Here is a 13,102-nt window from a genome sequence, read left to right on the forward strand (position 1 = left end):
CGTGCGGTTATATAGTGGAACCAGAGGGTTCTTCCCCCCCCGATCTGGTCTTGGCACGTGCGCTCTAGGCAACAGGTCGCAGATACAGTGCGGGTAGGCTACCTACTTTTTGAGATTATTATGGATATGAGCGATACAATTTTTATTTGTCAAATGGCACTTTCACCACCCTGTGAAGTTCATCATAATTTCATCTGTAGCCTAATAAACTGCATGCTTTCCCGGGTCATGGTGGGAGGACCACACAACATACAGTATCATCGCGTGACTCCAAGTTTACTTCGATATGATGGTTATTATATAAATATTTGCCAATAAAGGCATTTCCACCGCCATTTCTCGCATAATTAATTTTACAGACACAAAAACACCCCACCATGTCGAACGAGCAAATTGTCTGTATTATAAAATTGTACCGGCATTTCCTGTTTCCATCTGCCCAGTCGCGATATTTTCAAGCGTCAGGTAATTCATCAGCATGAAATGGTTGGATGGAAACCTGGTTAATTATACATTTTGCCATGTTATTTAATGGTATAAATAGTAATGGATTGACATTTGACCTATGAATTCACCTTTTCTGCACTGTGTGTTTTGTATGATAATTCTGTACATAACGCAATCAATTTGTAACTGAGATGGTTCTTCTGTTATTTTCAGTGCATCAAGCACTTGCAATGAATTTATGTGAAATGTATTCATGCAGATTTCAAGATAACACAGGAAATTGTTAGAATCAGATGCCAAATTATTACTTAATGATTACGTATTTAATATTATTACAACTCCTTAAAAAAATATATATTCACAGCATACATAACCCTAATTGTGATGTAAAGAAGTGATATCAAAATCATCCGTTTTAATTCTAGAATTTCGGCCATGTTAGATTTATAGTGACAAGTATTTATTTTCAGTATTCAAATGGACTTACTTTTATAAGAATAATACATGGATGTCACAGCAAATTGGAGAGGTTGAAGCTACAGCTAATGCTGTCTGGTGGGTTTGGTGTGCATACCATGCCGAATGCTAAACACCAACAGTCTCTGAACCAGAATGCTAAACACCAACAGTCTCTGAACCAGAATGCTAAACACCAACAGTCTCTGAACCAGAATGCTAAACATCAACAGTCTCTGAACCAGAATGGTAAACACCAACAGTCTCTGAACCAGAATGCTAAACATCAACAGTCTCTGAACCAGAATGCTAAACACCAACAGTCTCTGAACCAGAATGCTAAACACCAACAGTCTCTGAACCAGAATGCTAAACACCAACAGTCTCTGAACCAGAATGCTAAACACCAACAGTCTCTGAACCACTGAATGCTTGGGTTGCCATGTTGGAAAAGGTTCAGTTCTAGCAGGTGCACACCAAACACTAAACCCCCCCCCCAGCTTTTTAGAGCTGAACACATGGCAGCCCAATTTCTTTGACTACTTGATCCCATTCAATTTAGGAGCGCTCTATTTTTAATCAAGGTTAGGTATCAATTTCTTCTCTTTCTTATTTTAGTTAGCGTCTGATGCATTTAATTTAAAACTCCCAAGGTACTCAGTAGCCAACACTTTCAGGGGCTTTCAGTTCAAATGGTTAGGGAAAAACTCAGAACCTTAATATGTACCATCTAGATCCAGTATATGGCTTTAACATATATTTTTTCCTAATGTCCAGTCTTCAGCCAAACTAAACTGGACTGCTCTCCCTGGCTTGCTCTCCCATGTTACCATTCATCTTTGGCTTCTATGGATAGGCAGGAAATAGGTGTACTGTAAAAACCCAGTGGATACATTCTTTTTGTTATGGATGATACTGCTTTTGTATTTACTCAGTGGAAGTGTTAAACTAGGATTCTTTTTGATACAGAAATTTACATTACTAATGTCTCAAAACAAGCTTGCAAGTTCTAATACCATTGCTTTCCCCATATGATATTTGATTGAATAGATGAGGGCAGTTGATAAAGGTATTGGCAGTATGGTACTTAAACGCTACATAAGACTTCATGAATGTAGCAGATAAAAACTTGCTTAGCCATCTTATCTGTTCTTGTCTGTTAGAACTAGCTTTTTGTATGCAATGATGAATTACAGTACAGTGGTTGTCTTTAGTGGTATATACATGTTATGATAACCACAAAACCATACATTTCTAATGAAAATAAAATCACTGATATCTAGCTTTGATGAAAGCCAGTTTCCTGCATCTCTTTCATCCTTCTCTCCTGTATACAAGACACCTGGGTCATGTTCATTTAGGCACCAAACGGAAGAAATGGGATGGACTACCTGGACTTGCACAATAAGAAAAGCTCATTTTGTTTACTGTTGCAAAAAGTTTTCCTTTGCGTGTCCCAATGAACACAAACCTGTTTTGAGAATAAAGCCTTGCAGCATGGTCATAGAGGGGAATATCCAGAAAACTCGGGTCTCGGACAGTGAGTGTGTCGATAGAGCGAAGACATGTTAACTGGTGATGATGAAAGGAGTCGTCTGTGGAGGCATCCCCTCACTGGGGGGGGGTTGATGAAAGAAGGAATCTGTGGAAGTGTCCCCTCACTGTGTGTGTGTGTAGGGGGGTGATGAAAGGAGTCGTCTGTGGAGGCATCCCCTCACTAGGTGTGTGTGTGTGGGGGGGGGGGGGGGGGGGGGGGGGGTTGATGAAGGAAGGAGTCTGTGGAAACGTCCCCTCACTGTGTGTGTGTGTGTGTAGGGGGGTGATGAAACATGAACAAGAGCACCCTCCCTGTCCTTCGCCACATCAGAGAGTCCAGGCTTTTGATCCGGATCTTTTCAGTCTATGCTCCCTTGATGGGTTAATTTAGATTCCAAACGCACAGCCGGGGTTAGTTTGGTGGCAGAGAGAGAGTAACTGCATGATGGAGAATGGATCAAAATCGAAAACAGAAACATTGAGAGAGAAAAAGACATCAGAGCTGCCTCGGTTGATTCTAAGCCAATAGTAACATCAAATGCCAAAGACGCAAGTCTATTGGCCTTGGGTCTTGAGTTGAGCGTCTTGAGTGCAAACTGTTGGGGTACTGTACACCACTAGGGTAGGGGTTCTATACACCTGTGGAGAAAATGGTTGAGACGGCTAGGGGTAAACCGGTCCTAAGACGGATACAGTGTGTTGGGGGTAAGTCAGTCCCTACACCCAAACGAGGGCATTGCGTTCATCCACCTCTGGCCTGCTGGCCCCCCTACCTCTGCGGAAGCACAGTTCCCGCTCAGCCCAGTCAAAACTGTTCGCTGCTCTGGCACCCCAATGGTGGAACAAGCTCCCTCACGACGCCAGGACAGCAGAGTCACTCACCACCTTCCGGAGACACTTGAAACCCCACCTCTTTAAGGAATACCTGGGATAGGATAAAGTAATCCTTCTACCCCCCCTTATCCCACCCCAAAGAGACAAAAAAAAGGTGAATGCACCAATTTGTAAGTCGCTCTGGATAAGAACGTCTGCTAAATGACGTAAATGTAAATGTAAATGTTCCTCAGGGGCCACATTACTTCTGAATGAGATAATGACAAGTTCTATAACTTCAATGGAAGACACCCAGCGACTTAATGAGAGTCAAGTAAATTGTGTAACCCTTCGGTCCCTTTGGGGACATTGAGCCACATGGTGTGCACTTCATTTCCACACAGGGAAATCACTCAGAGCAATAAAACTCTCCCTCATCCAATCCAACAATTGAAGTATGTCTCTGCAATAAAAACAAGAGTAACTGATTCAATAAAAACACTTTAATAGAGAAACACATTTTAAAAAACAAAACAAAAAATAAAATAAAACCTTTGAAACAAAGTCTAAATCCTTTATCATAACCACCACCAATTGAATTGAAAAGAGTGAAAGGGAAATATTCATCATTATGTAGCCCACTCGTGTGGATCCAGTGGAGGGTAACAGTTAACAGGTGTGCCATTGATTTACTGTAGGAGGGGAAGAAACAGAGGAGACTGGAGACAAGATGGATGACAACAGGAGATGTGGTTTTACAAAAGGCTGAACACAGTGCTCTCTACTGGCTGGGCAAAAGGCTGCTCCCAAAACAAAACCGTCCGTTCAAGTTAGGGTTGTTTTACGAAGGCATTTACACGATGATATGTGACTGGGTCTGGGTGGAGGCTAACTGACATCCAAACTGTTGACGACAAACAAATTAAAAGCTCCCGTCTCGATGCAAAGTCAGTCAGGTCACGAGTCATGACACGGCACAAAATTGAGATTTTGATAGTGACTAAGCAATAATAAAGGTCTGAATAGGCGCGGTATGGACACAAGCACAGACCTACTATTACTTACTCTTGGACAAGATTATTAAGAACAAACACTTAGAATGGCTCAATCTCTTATGGTTTGGATTTCACGCAAATACAGATCAGAGACTGCAGAAATTGTGAGGAATATTGCACAATTTAGAGATTAACCAATAACTAATTTGTGGAAAACTGATTCAAATTTGATATCCACTTCTTTGCAAAGATTTTCAAAGCTTATAATATGTGCCCCGTAAGTCTGGGAGCAACTTTCGCCCAGCAAAATAATTTGGAGGAAAAACAACTCTTACATGAGCATTACATAATTCATTGACATGTTAATAAAATATCATACTTTTTTGTTCATAATGTCACAAGTCATTGTACACATCAAATAATATGCCAAAATGTTACTTTGTAGGGATAGAACAAAAACATGATATTTTTATTGTTGTTGCACAAATCAATACAAACTTTTTGATAAAACCGGGGATATAAACAAGCCAGGTCTTCTTGGCATGCACAGAATTAATGTAGTTTTACGTGAAAAATAATTGTCGAACCACAAAGCACCGCTGAAATGAAAAAATATTTAACAGATTTTGCGAAAAAAAACTTCAACAAGGACAAATAATTCCTGCAACATTGATTTTAAAAATAAGTATTCTACCGTAAAATAACATGTTTTATATGCCTGCAACAAAAAAACGTAAAAGCAGCCAGACACCATCTTATAAAAATGAATTAAAAAAGTTATATTACTATAAGATGCTGTGACTGCCAACACGGTCCATGTCAATTTCTGTGAGTTGATTTTGTGAATTTGCATAATTAAAAAAGGGCATACCTCTTCTTTTAAACAGCTTCTACAAAATTGAGGCACTCCCTAAACCTTGTTTGTAAATACCTAGAAAATGCATATTTACAAGTATGTTTTTTTTGTGACAACCTCTTGAATCTGGACCTTGGAAAGTTAACAATGACCAAAAATTTGAATGAACTGATGTTCCCGTAAATGTTTTTAATGATAGTTTCAACTATGTTTAAGGGATGTTTTTAATTCCGACTAGATTTGCTTCCTGAATAGCTGACAGCATGTTTGACTCAAAAACAAACAAAAAAAATATATATCTGATTGACATACATTAAAATGAATGACAAAATAGTTACATAAATGTACCAGTTAGAATCAAAGGGTATTTTATTACAATATACTGAAACAAACCATTAACACATTTTTATTTTATTTATTTTAGATTGGGGAGAAAAGGCTGCAACACAAATGAATCATGAAAAGTTGAGATAAAATGGTTTCCAGTAAATGTGACAACTGTGGCTTTTACACTAAAAAAAAATCTACCAAGTCAATCAAAATCAGTCACAAATGTGCATTTGATAATCATTGTCAATACTTTTCATGATAATTTTATCCTACTGGCAATTAATTATTTGAGTGTGCACACTATACAAATGTATAAAGATTGGACAGCTTGATGAAGGTTGTTTGCTAATTATTTTACAAAAATGCAAATAGATTTCACTCACAAGATATGTGTATGTCACCCTAAAAACAAAATACCTCAATGATTGGAATGCATGTCAGAAAAGTCATACAAACGGCTGAACAATTTTTTTTATTTTGTGGTTAAAATAACCCACACTGATTGCATTTATTTGTTAACAAAACATTTTGAGATGTCAAAATAAAAGCAGATTTTTTTTTCTGTCTAAATTTCCTGGGAAATTGCCAGGGCAAACAGACAGAATGAGTTACCTCAGTCATCTAAGCAACTATTTAAATCAGAGCAAGAGGTTGGTAGCTAAAAGTGATGTCCACTGATGACACAAAGAGTACATGGAATATCGGTGAAAAAGACTGTGGGAAACTCAGATGATAAGACCGAACCAAAATGTAACTGATGGCTCTGGTCTAAACCAGCCGGTTTTCTTTCGGGCCGAAGTCCTACATAAGTTAAAAAATAGTCTACGGTTGCAAAATTCCCAAAATTCCCAGGTTTTTCGGGAATCCTGGTTGAAGAATTCCAAGTCGGACGATTCCCTCGTTGCTTACTCCCTTGCTGATTCCAGAAAACATCCAACCGGGATTTCAGAAAAACCAGGGAATGTTGGGAATGTTTGTGACAGGATCTTTCTCAAGCCTTTCTAAATGACCTTAAAGCTCTGAAGTGGGTCAAAGAAAAGCAAGGAGACAACGTAGACCCAACATCTTCTAAATCTTCACTCACTCAACATGAAAAAAATAATTTTCAACTTAGCCGTGATCCCTCTCTAAACCTTCAGATCCCCTCAGCAGCCATGCCTTAGTTATGCCTTTTCAATAGACTTCACATTACCCATCCACTCACATATGCACTTTGTCTCAAGTTTCACCACATACCATTTTTTGTATATGCAGTTTTGCTTGACTGATTAGATGTTTGGTCGACGGGATTTCACATGTAACACGTTGGAATTTAACCCCATCACGCAATACACCTACTTCAAAAGACAGTGTAAAGGGAAAGCCATTCGCCCAACAGGAGAACAACTATCTTTGGACCTCAGATGAAACTGCAGAGGAAGCATACCATGGTTCTTTCTGAAACTAGTTTTTCCAAGTTGGAATCAGACAACAGTAGACCTCACTTCGATGTGGCCCTTCATGCTTATCATTATCTATCCTATATTTTTCTATCTTTTAAAAGAGAGGAGAGGGCCAGTGAAATGGGGGATTTACATGCAACCAACACATTTGTATAAATGTATCATAAAGTAATTGTTTTTTTCTGAACGGTGTGTGTTTGCGTGTGCATGTTTGTATGCATGTAAGAATCCCATTTACTGCACTAATCTGTCACTGAAGATGATTTTCAGGTGAGAATGTCTAAGATTAAGGATCAAAAGCAAACCAAATGAAGTCTAATGTAAATGCTAACATGATACAGGAATTTAGATACATGTCTGTGGCATACAACTCAGTCATTTATTTTCTTCATATGTACAGATTAGAGGAAAATGTATCTACTTCTATACAATGTTCCATATATTTTATATGAAATTAGTTGACCACTTAGCTTTTTCCCTGTTAACACAACTACGATGAAAATCAAGACATAGAAAGTCCACTCAAAATTAAAAAACGAACGAAAACAAAAAAACCTTCAACATAAAGTGGCCAACATAACCAACTTCAATAAGGGAAAACAGACAGGCAGCCAAGTGGTCAACCAAATCTTGTGTTTTTATTTTTTATTTTTTTATACTTTTCTTTGCATTACGTACATATACAAGTGTACATAATATAAGTATATATTCATATATACATAATGTGTATGTATATATACCAGTAATGCAATCCATTATATATACTTATGTTTTACATATTTTTTTTATTTTTTTTGTCAGATATGTGAAACAGAAGAAAGATTTGACTGTTACAAATAAAAGTTTAAAACAAAACAAAAAGCGGGAAACGAAACTATCAATAGAAACGATTTGTAAAAGCACTTGTACCGTTTTTTTTTTCTTTTTCACAAAGGTTTTGCTATTATTTGCTTTTTTTTCTTTCTTTATATTTTACATGTTTTTTTATTTTATATTTTTCAAGGGGGTACTTCTAAGGGGTGAAACTCATTTAAAATAGGAATAGTATCCGTTGCTACCGTTTGAACTTCCTATGCTGAGCTCTTGGAGTAGGGAAAGTGGGTCGCTGTGCTTTTTGACCTGTTCAGGGCGAGCTCTGGGTTTGGGTGGGGCACGGAGGGCACTGGCGTAGGACATGGTGGGGGGTTTTCCAGGGTTTTGGGGGCCCCCCGGGCCCTGGCCGGGCTCTGGGGGGGCCTGCTGCTGCTGCTGCGGCTGCTGCTGCTTGCTGTTGGGCATGAGAGGGGGGAACTGTCCGAGGTGCTGGAGGGAGTGGGCGGGAGGCTGGGCCGCAGCTACTGCTGCTTCAGCCTTCATCTGCTCCTCTGCTGCCTGCCGCAGGGCCTTGGAAGCTACTGGAGAGAGGGAGGAGGAGGAGGAGGAAGGAGAGTGAGGAAGAAGGAGGAGGATGAGGGGAAAGACGAGAGGGGAAAGAGGAGGAAGAAGGACAAGAGGGAGAAGGAAGGGAAAGAGGAGAAATATACAATACATTGGGGGTTACTTGTCAATGTCAGGAGAACAAATGGACACTTAGGAAGAAAACTGACACTTTTGGTTTTGCCACGCTTGCATTGTTGGAATCATTGACAATGACAGCCACACGACAGGCATTTCAACTTGCGGATTCGTCAACCTTACAGTGGCCAACAAGCCAACAACCTTCAAATTGTATTCACCAGGTCAATCCCTGATGACAACTGTCAGAAATTGAACACCTGACCGGCTCCCACCTGAGTGTCACCGATCACTACTCTGCCACTGCTAGTTATCACAGGCACTGCCAAGTACAATTTGAGTGCAGTAGGCTACACTTGAACCATTATATATTTTTATTTTTAAATGCAGTGATCTGCACTGTACCTCACTCAGGTACATAGTCAATAAAATACTGACTAATTAGCATAACAGTTTGATAATGGTTTAAAAAGTCATTTGTGGTGCTTCTGATGCGTACCTAGGAGGTCCCGGTGTTGGTGTTGAACGAGTGTGCTGGCTCCGTTGCATGGAATGTTCTGGAACGGGCCGGGGCCACCCCCGTTGCCGGGCCACAGCTCGGGCGGGGGGTAGCCGTAGGGGTGTTGGTGGGGGTGAGGGTGTTGGTGTTGGTGTGTGTGGGGGTGCTCCTGGGGGTCTGCCGGGCAGGGCTGTGGCTGCTGCTGGGCCAAGGCGGCGGCGTTGGCGGGGGATCCCTCATCTGGGTAGCTGGAGGAGATCCGCCGCTGGTAGAGGGGCCGCCCGGGACCCCTGGGTTCATACTGAGAGAGGGAGACAGAGGGAGAGAGAGAGAAAAAAAAAAGACAATTTAGGTAAATCAAAATCACCCATGGTACATTGAGAGATCATCCCCATTCCTTTCCTCACAGTGCCATGTCATAGCTGTAGGAATCACAACACGCTCCTCGGCGCTCCTCTTATTTGTCAACTAGTAACAGCAGGTGTGAGTGAATACATTCCACTCCACAAAATTCTAATTTCACTTACACAACTCATTCACTCTTCTGCCAGAGCGCCTATTACACGTCCCGTAAGCTGGGAACATGCATAGTATCATGATAAAAATCCTGGAAAAATCATCGGAATACCAATAAGACGGGATAAGAGCCACGCGAGGGGACAGGCTGAGCATTCTGAAGAGCAGTCGAGAAACACCCGTTCCTAAATTGAACAGTGGTATGAAAACAGAACAGCCCTCGGACCAGAACACTATCCAGAGGTGTTGATGACTGTGGTGAGGTGAGCCTTTGGGGAGTGACAGTGTTATACTCAACACCCTGTGAGGGAACCTTTCTTCTCTGGAAATTTTAGTTGCATTGGGGGTGTGTGTGTGTGGGGGTGGGGTTTCGGGGGCATACACCCCCCGGGACAAAACATTTTTTTGAGACTTGACTAGTGCAGTGTTGAGACTTGATTAGGTGAGGAGTGAGGTGGTGTGCTGTCTCTCCAGGTCTGACTAGCGTGCCGTCTTGAGGACGGAGTGAGGTGGTGAGCTGTCTCTCCAGGTCTGACTAGCGTGCCGTCTTGAGGACGGAGTGAGGTGGTGAGCTGTCTCTCCAGGTCTGACTAGCGTGCCGTCTTGAGGACGGAGTGAGGTGGTGAGCTGTCTCTCCAGGTCTGACTAGCGTGCCGTCTTGAGGACGGAGTGAGGTGGTGAGCTGTCTCTCCAGGTCTGACTAGCGTGCCGTCTTGAGGACGGAGTGAGGTGGTGAGCTGTCTCTCCAGGTCTGACTAGCGTGCCGTCTTGAGGACGGAGTGAGGTGGTGAGCTGTCTCTCCAGGTCTGACTAGCGTGCCGTCTTGAGGACGGAGTGAGGTGGTGTGCTGTCTCTCCAGGTCTGACTAGCGTGCCGTCTTGAGGACGGAGTGAGGTGGTGTGCTGTCTCTCCAGGTCTGACTAGCGTGCCGTCTTGAGGACGGAGTGAGGTGGTGTGCTGTCTCTCCAGGTCTGACTAGCGTGCCGTCTTGAGGACGGAGTGAGGTGGTGTGCTGTCTCTCCAGGTCTGACTAGCGTGCCGTCTTGAGGACGGAGTGAGGTGGTGTGCTGTCTCTCCAGGTCTGACTAGCGTGCCGTCTTGAGGACGGAGTGAGGTGGTGTGCTGTCTCTCCAGGTCTGACTAGCGTGCCGTCTTGAGGACGGAGTGAGGTGGTGTGCTGTCTCTCCAGGTCTGACTAGCGTGCCGTCTTGAGGACGGAGTGAGGTGGTGTGCTGTCTCTCCAGGTCTGACTAGCGTGCCGTCTTGAGGACGGAGTGAGGTGGTGTGCTGTCTCTCCAGGTCTGACTAGCGTGTCGTCTTGAGGACGGAGTGAGGTGGTGTGCTGTCTCTCCAGGTCTGACTAGCGTGCCGTCTTGAGGACGGAGTGAGGTGGTGAGCTGTCTCTCCAGGTCTGACTAGCGTGCCGTCTTGAGGACGGAGTGAGGTGGTGTGCTGTCTCTCCAGGTCTGACTAGCGTGCCGTCTTGAGGACGGAGTGAGGTGGTGTGCTGTCTCTCCAGGTCTGACTAGCGTGCCGTCTTGAGGACGGAGTGAGGTGGTGTGCTGTCTCTCCAGGTCTGACTAGCGTGCCGTCTTGAGGACGGAGTGAGGTGGTGTGCTGTCTCTCCAGGTCTGACTAGCGTGCCGTCTTGAGGACGGAGTGAGGTGGTGTGCTGTCTCTCCAGGTCTGACTAGCGTGCCGTCTTGAGGACGGAGTGAGGTGGTGTGCTGTCTCTCCAGGTCTGACTAGCGTGCCGTCTTGAGGACGGAGTGAGGTGGTGTGCTGTCTCTCCAGGTCTGACTAGCGTGCCGTCTTGAGGACGGAGTGAGGTGGTGTGCTGTCTCTCCAGGTCTGACTAGCGTGCCGTCTTGAGGACGGAGTGAGGTGGTGTGCTGTCTCTCCAGGTCTGACTAGCGTGCCGTCTTGAGGACGGAGTGAGGTGGTGTGCTGTCTCTCCAGGTCTGACTAGCGTGCCGTCTTGAGGACGGAGTGAGGTGGTGTGCTGTCTCTCCAGGTCTGACTAGCGTGCCGTCTTGAGGACGGAGTGAGGTGGTGTGCTGTCTCTCCAGGTCTGACTAGCGTGCCGTCTTGAGGACGGAGTGAGGTGGTGTGCTGTCTCTCCAGGTCTGACTAGCGTGCCGTCTTGAGGACGGAGTGAGGTGGTGTGCTGTCTCTCCAGGTCTGACTAGCGTGCCGTCTTGAGGACGGAGTGAGGTGGTGTGCTGTCTCTCCAGGTCTGACTAGCGTGCCGTCTTGAGGACGGAGTGAGGTGGTGTGCTGTCTCTCCAGGTCTGACTAGCGTGCCGTCTTGAGGACGGAGTGAGGTGGTGTGCTGTCTCTCCAGGTCTGACTAGCGTGCCGTCTTGAGGACGGAGTGAGGTGGTGTGCTGTCTCTCCAGGTCTGACTAGCGTGCCGTCTTGAGGACGGAGTGAGGTGGTGTGCTGTCTCTCCAGGTCTGACTAGCGTGCCGTCTTGAGGACGGAGTGAGGTGGTGTGCTGTCTCTCCAGGTCTGACTAGCGTGCCGTCTTGAGGATGGTGCACTGTGTCTCGTGCTCAGGCAGGTTTGACTGTCACAGCAGCACAAAGAGCTAAATAACATTTTGAACGGTGTTGTACCTTGACAAATTATCTGAAGTATGTTTGGTAGAAATACTTTGTACATTTTGTATATACAGTGGGGAGAACAAGTATTTGATACACTGCCGATTTTGCAGGTTTTCCTACTTACAAAGCATGTAGAGGTCTGTCATTTTTATCATAGGTTCAACTGTGAGAGACGGAATCTAAAACAAAAATCCAGAAAATCACATTGTATGATTTCTAAGTAATTAATTTGCATTTTATTGCATGACATAAGTATTTGATCACCTACCAACCAGTAAGAATTCCGGCTCTCACAGACCTGTTAGTTTTTCTTTAAGAAGCCCTACTGTTCTCCACTCATTACCTGTATTAACTGCACCTGTTTGAACTCGTTACCTGTATAAAAGACACCTGTCCACACAATCAAACAGACTCCAACCTCTCCACAATGGCCAAGACCAAAGAGCTGTGTAAGGACATCAGGGATAAAATTGTAGACCTGCACAAGGCTGGGATGGGCTACAGGACAATAGGCAAGCAGCTTGGTGAGGAGGCAACAACTGTTGGCGCAATTATTAGAAAATGGAAGAAGTTCAAGATGACGGTCAATCACCCTCGGTCTGGGGCTCCATGCAAGATCTCACCTCGTGGGGCATCAATGATCATGAGGAAGGTGAGGGATCAGCCCAGAACTACACGGCAGGACCTGGTCAATGACCTGAAGAGAGCTGGGACCACAGTCTCAAAGAAAACCATTAGTAACACACTACGCTGTCATGGATTAAAATCCTGCAGCGCACGCAAGGTCCCCCTGCTCAAGCCAGCGCATGTCCAGGCCCGTCTGAAGTTTGCCAATGACCATCTGGATGATCCAGAGGAGGAATGGGAGAAGGTCATGTGGTCTGATGAGACAAAAATATAGCTTTTTGGTCTAAACTCCACTCGCCGTGTTTGGAGGAAGAAGAAGGATGAGTACAACCCCACGAACACCATCCAAACCGTGAAGCATGGAGGTGGAAACATCATTCTTTGGGGATGCTTTTCTGCAAAGGGGACAGGACGACTGCACCGTATTGAGGGGAGGATGGATGGGGCCATGTTTCGCGAGATCTTGACCAACAACCTCCTTCCCT

At 44.1% G+C, this 13,102-nt stretch overlaps 1 protein-coding gene across 4 annotated transcripts in view; it reads right to left on the reverse strand.

Annotated features, from left to right (window-relative positions):
• Positions 1-3,740: 3,740 nt before the first annotated feature.
• LOC311113460 (putative helicase with zinc finger domain) overlaps positions 3,741-13,102 on the reverse strand; it is a 65,998-nt gene continuing 56,636 nt past the window's right edge. For 3 of the 4 annotated variants that reach the window (XM_084156680.1, XM_084156679.1, XM_084156678.1), the window contains 2 exons: positions 8,869-9,169; positions 3,741-8,269 (listed from right to left, as the gene is read on the reverse strand). In XM_084156680.1, coding sequence (XP_084012806.1) covers positions 7,902-8,269; positions 8,869-9,169 — 669 coding nt within the window. In that variant the 3' untranslated portion in view covers positions 3,741-7,901. The remainder of the gene's footprint in view (positions 8,270-8,868; positions 9,170-13,102) is intronic. The other variant, XM_084156681.1, reaches the window with a different exon arrangement.

The sequence above is a fragment of the Coregonus lavaretus genome (genome assembly GCF_964263955.1).
Source record: "Coregonus lavaretus genome assembly, chromosome: 40".
Classification (NCBI taxonomy): Eukaryota; Metazoa; Chordata; class Actinopteri; order Salmoniformes; family Salmonidae; genus Coregonus; species Coregonus lavaretus.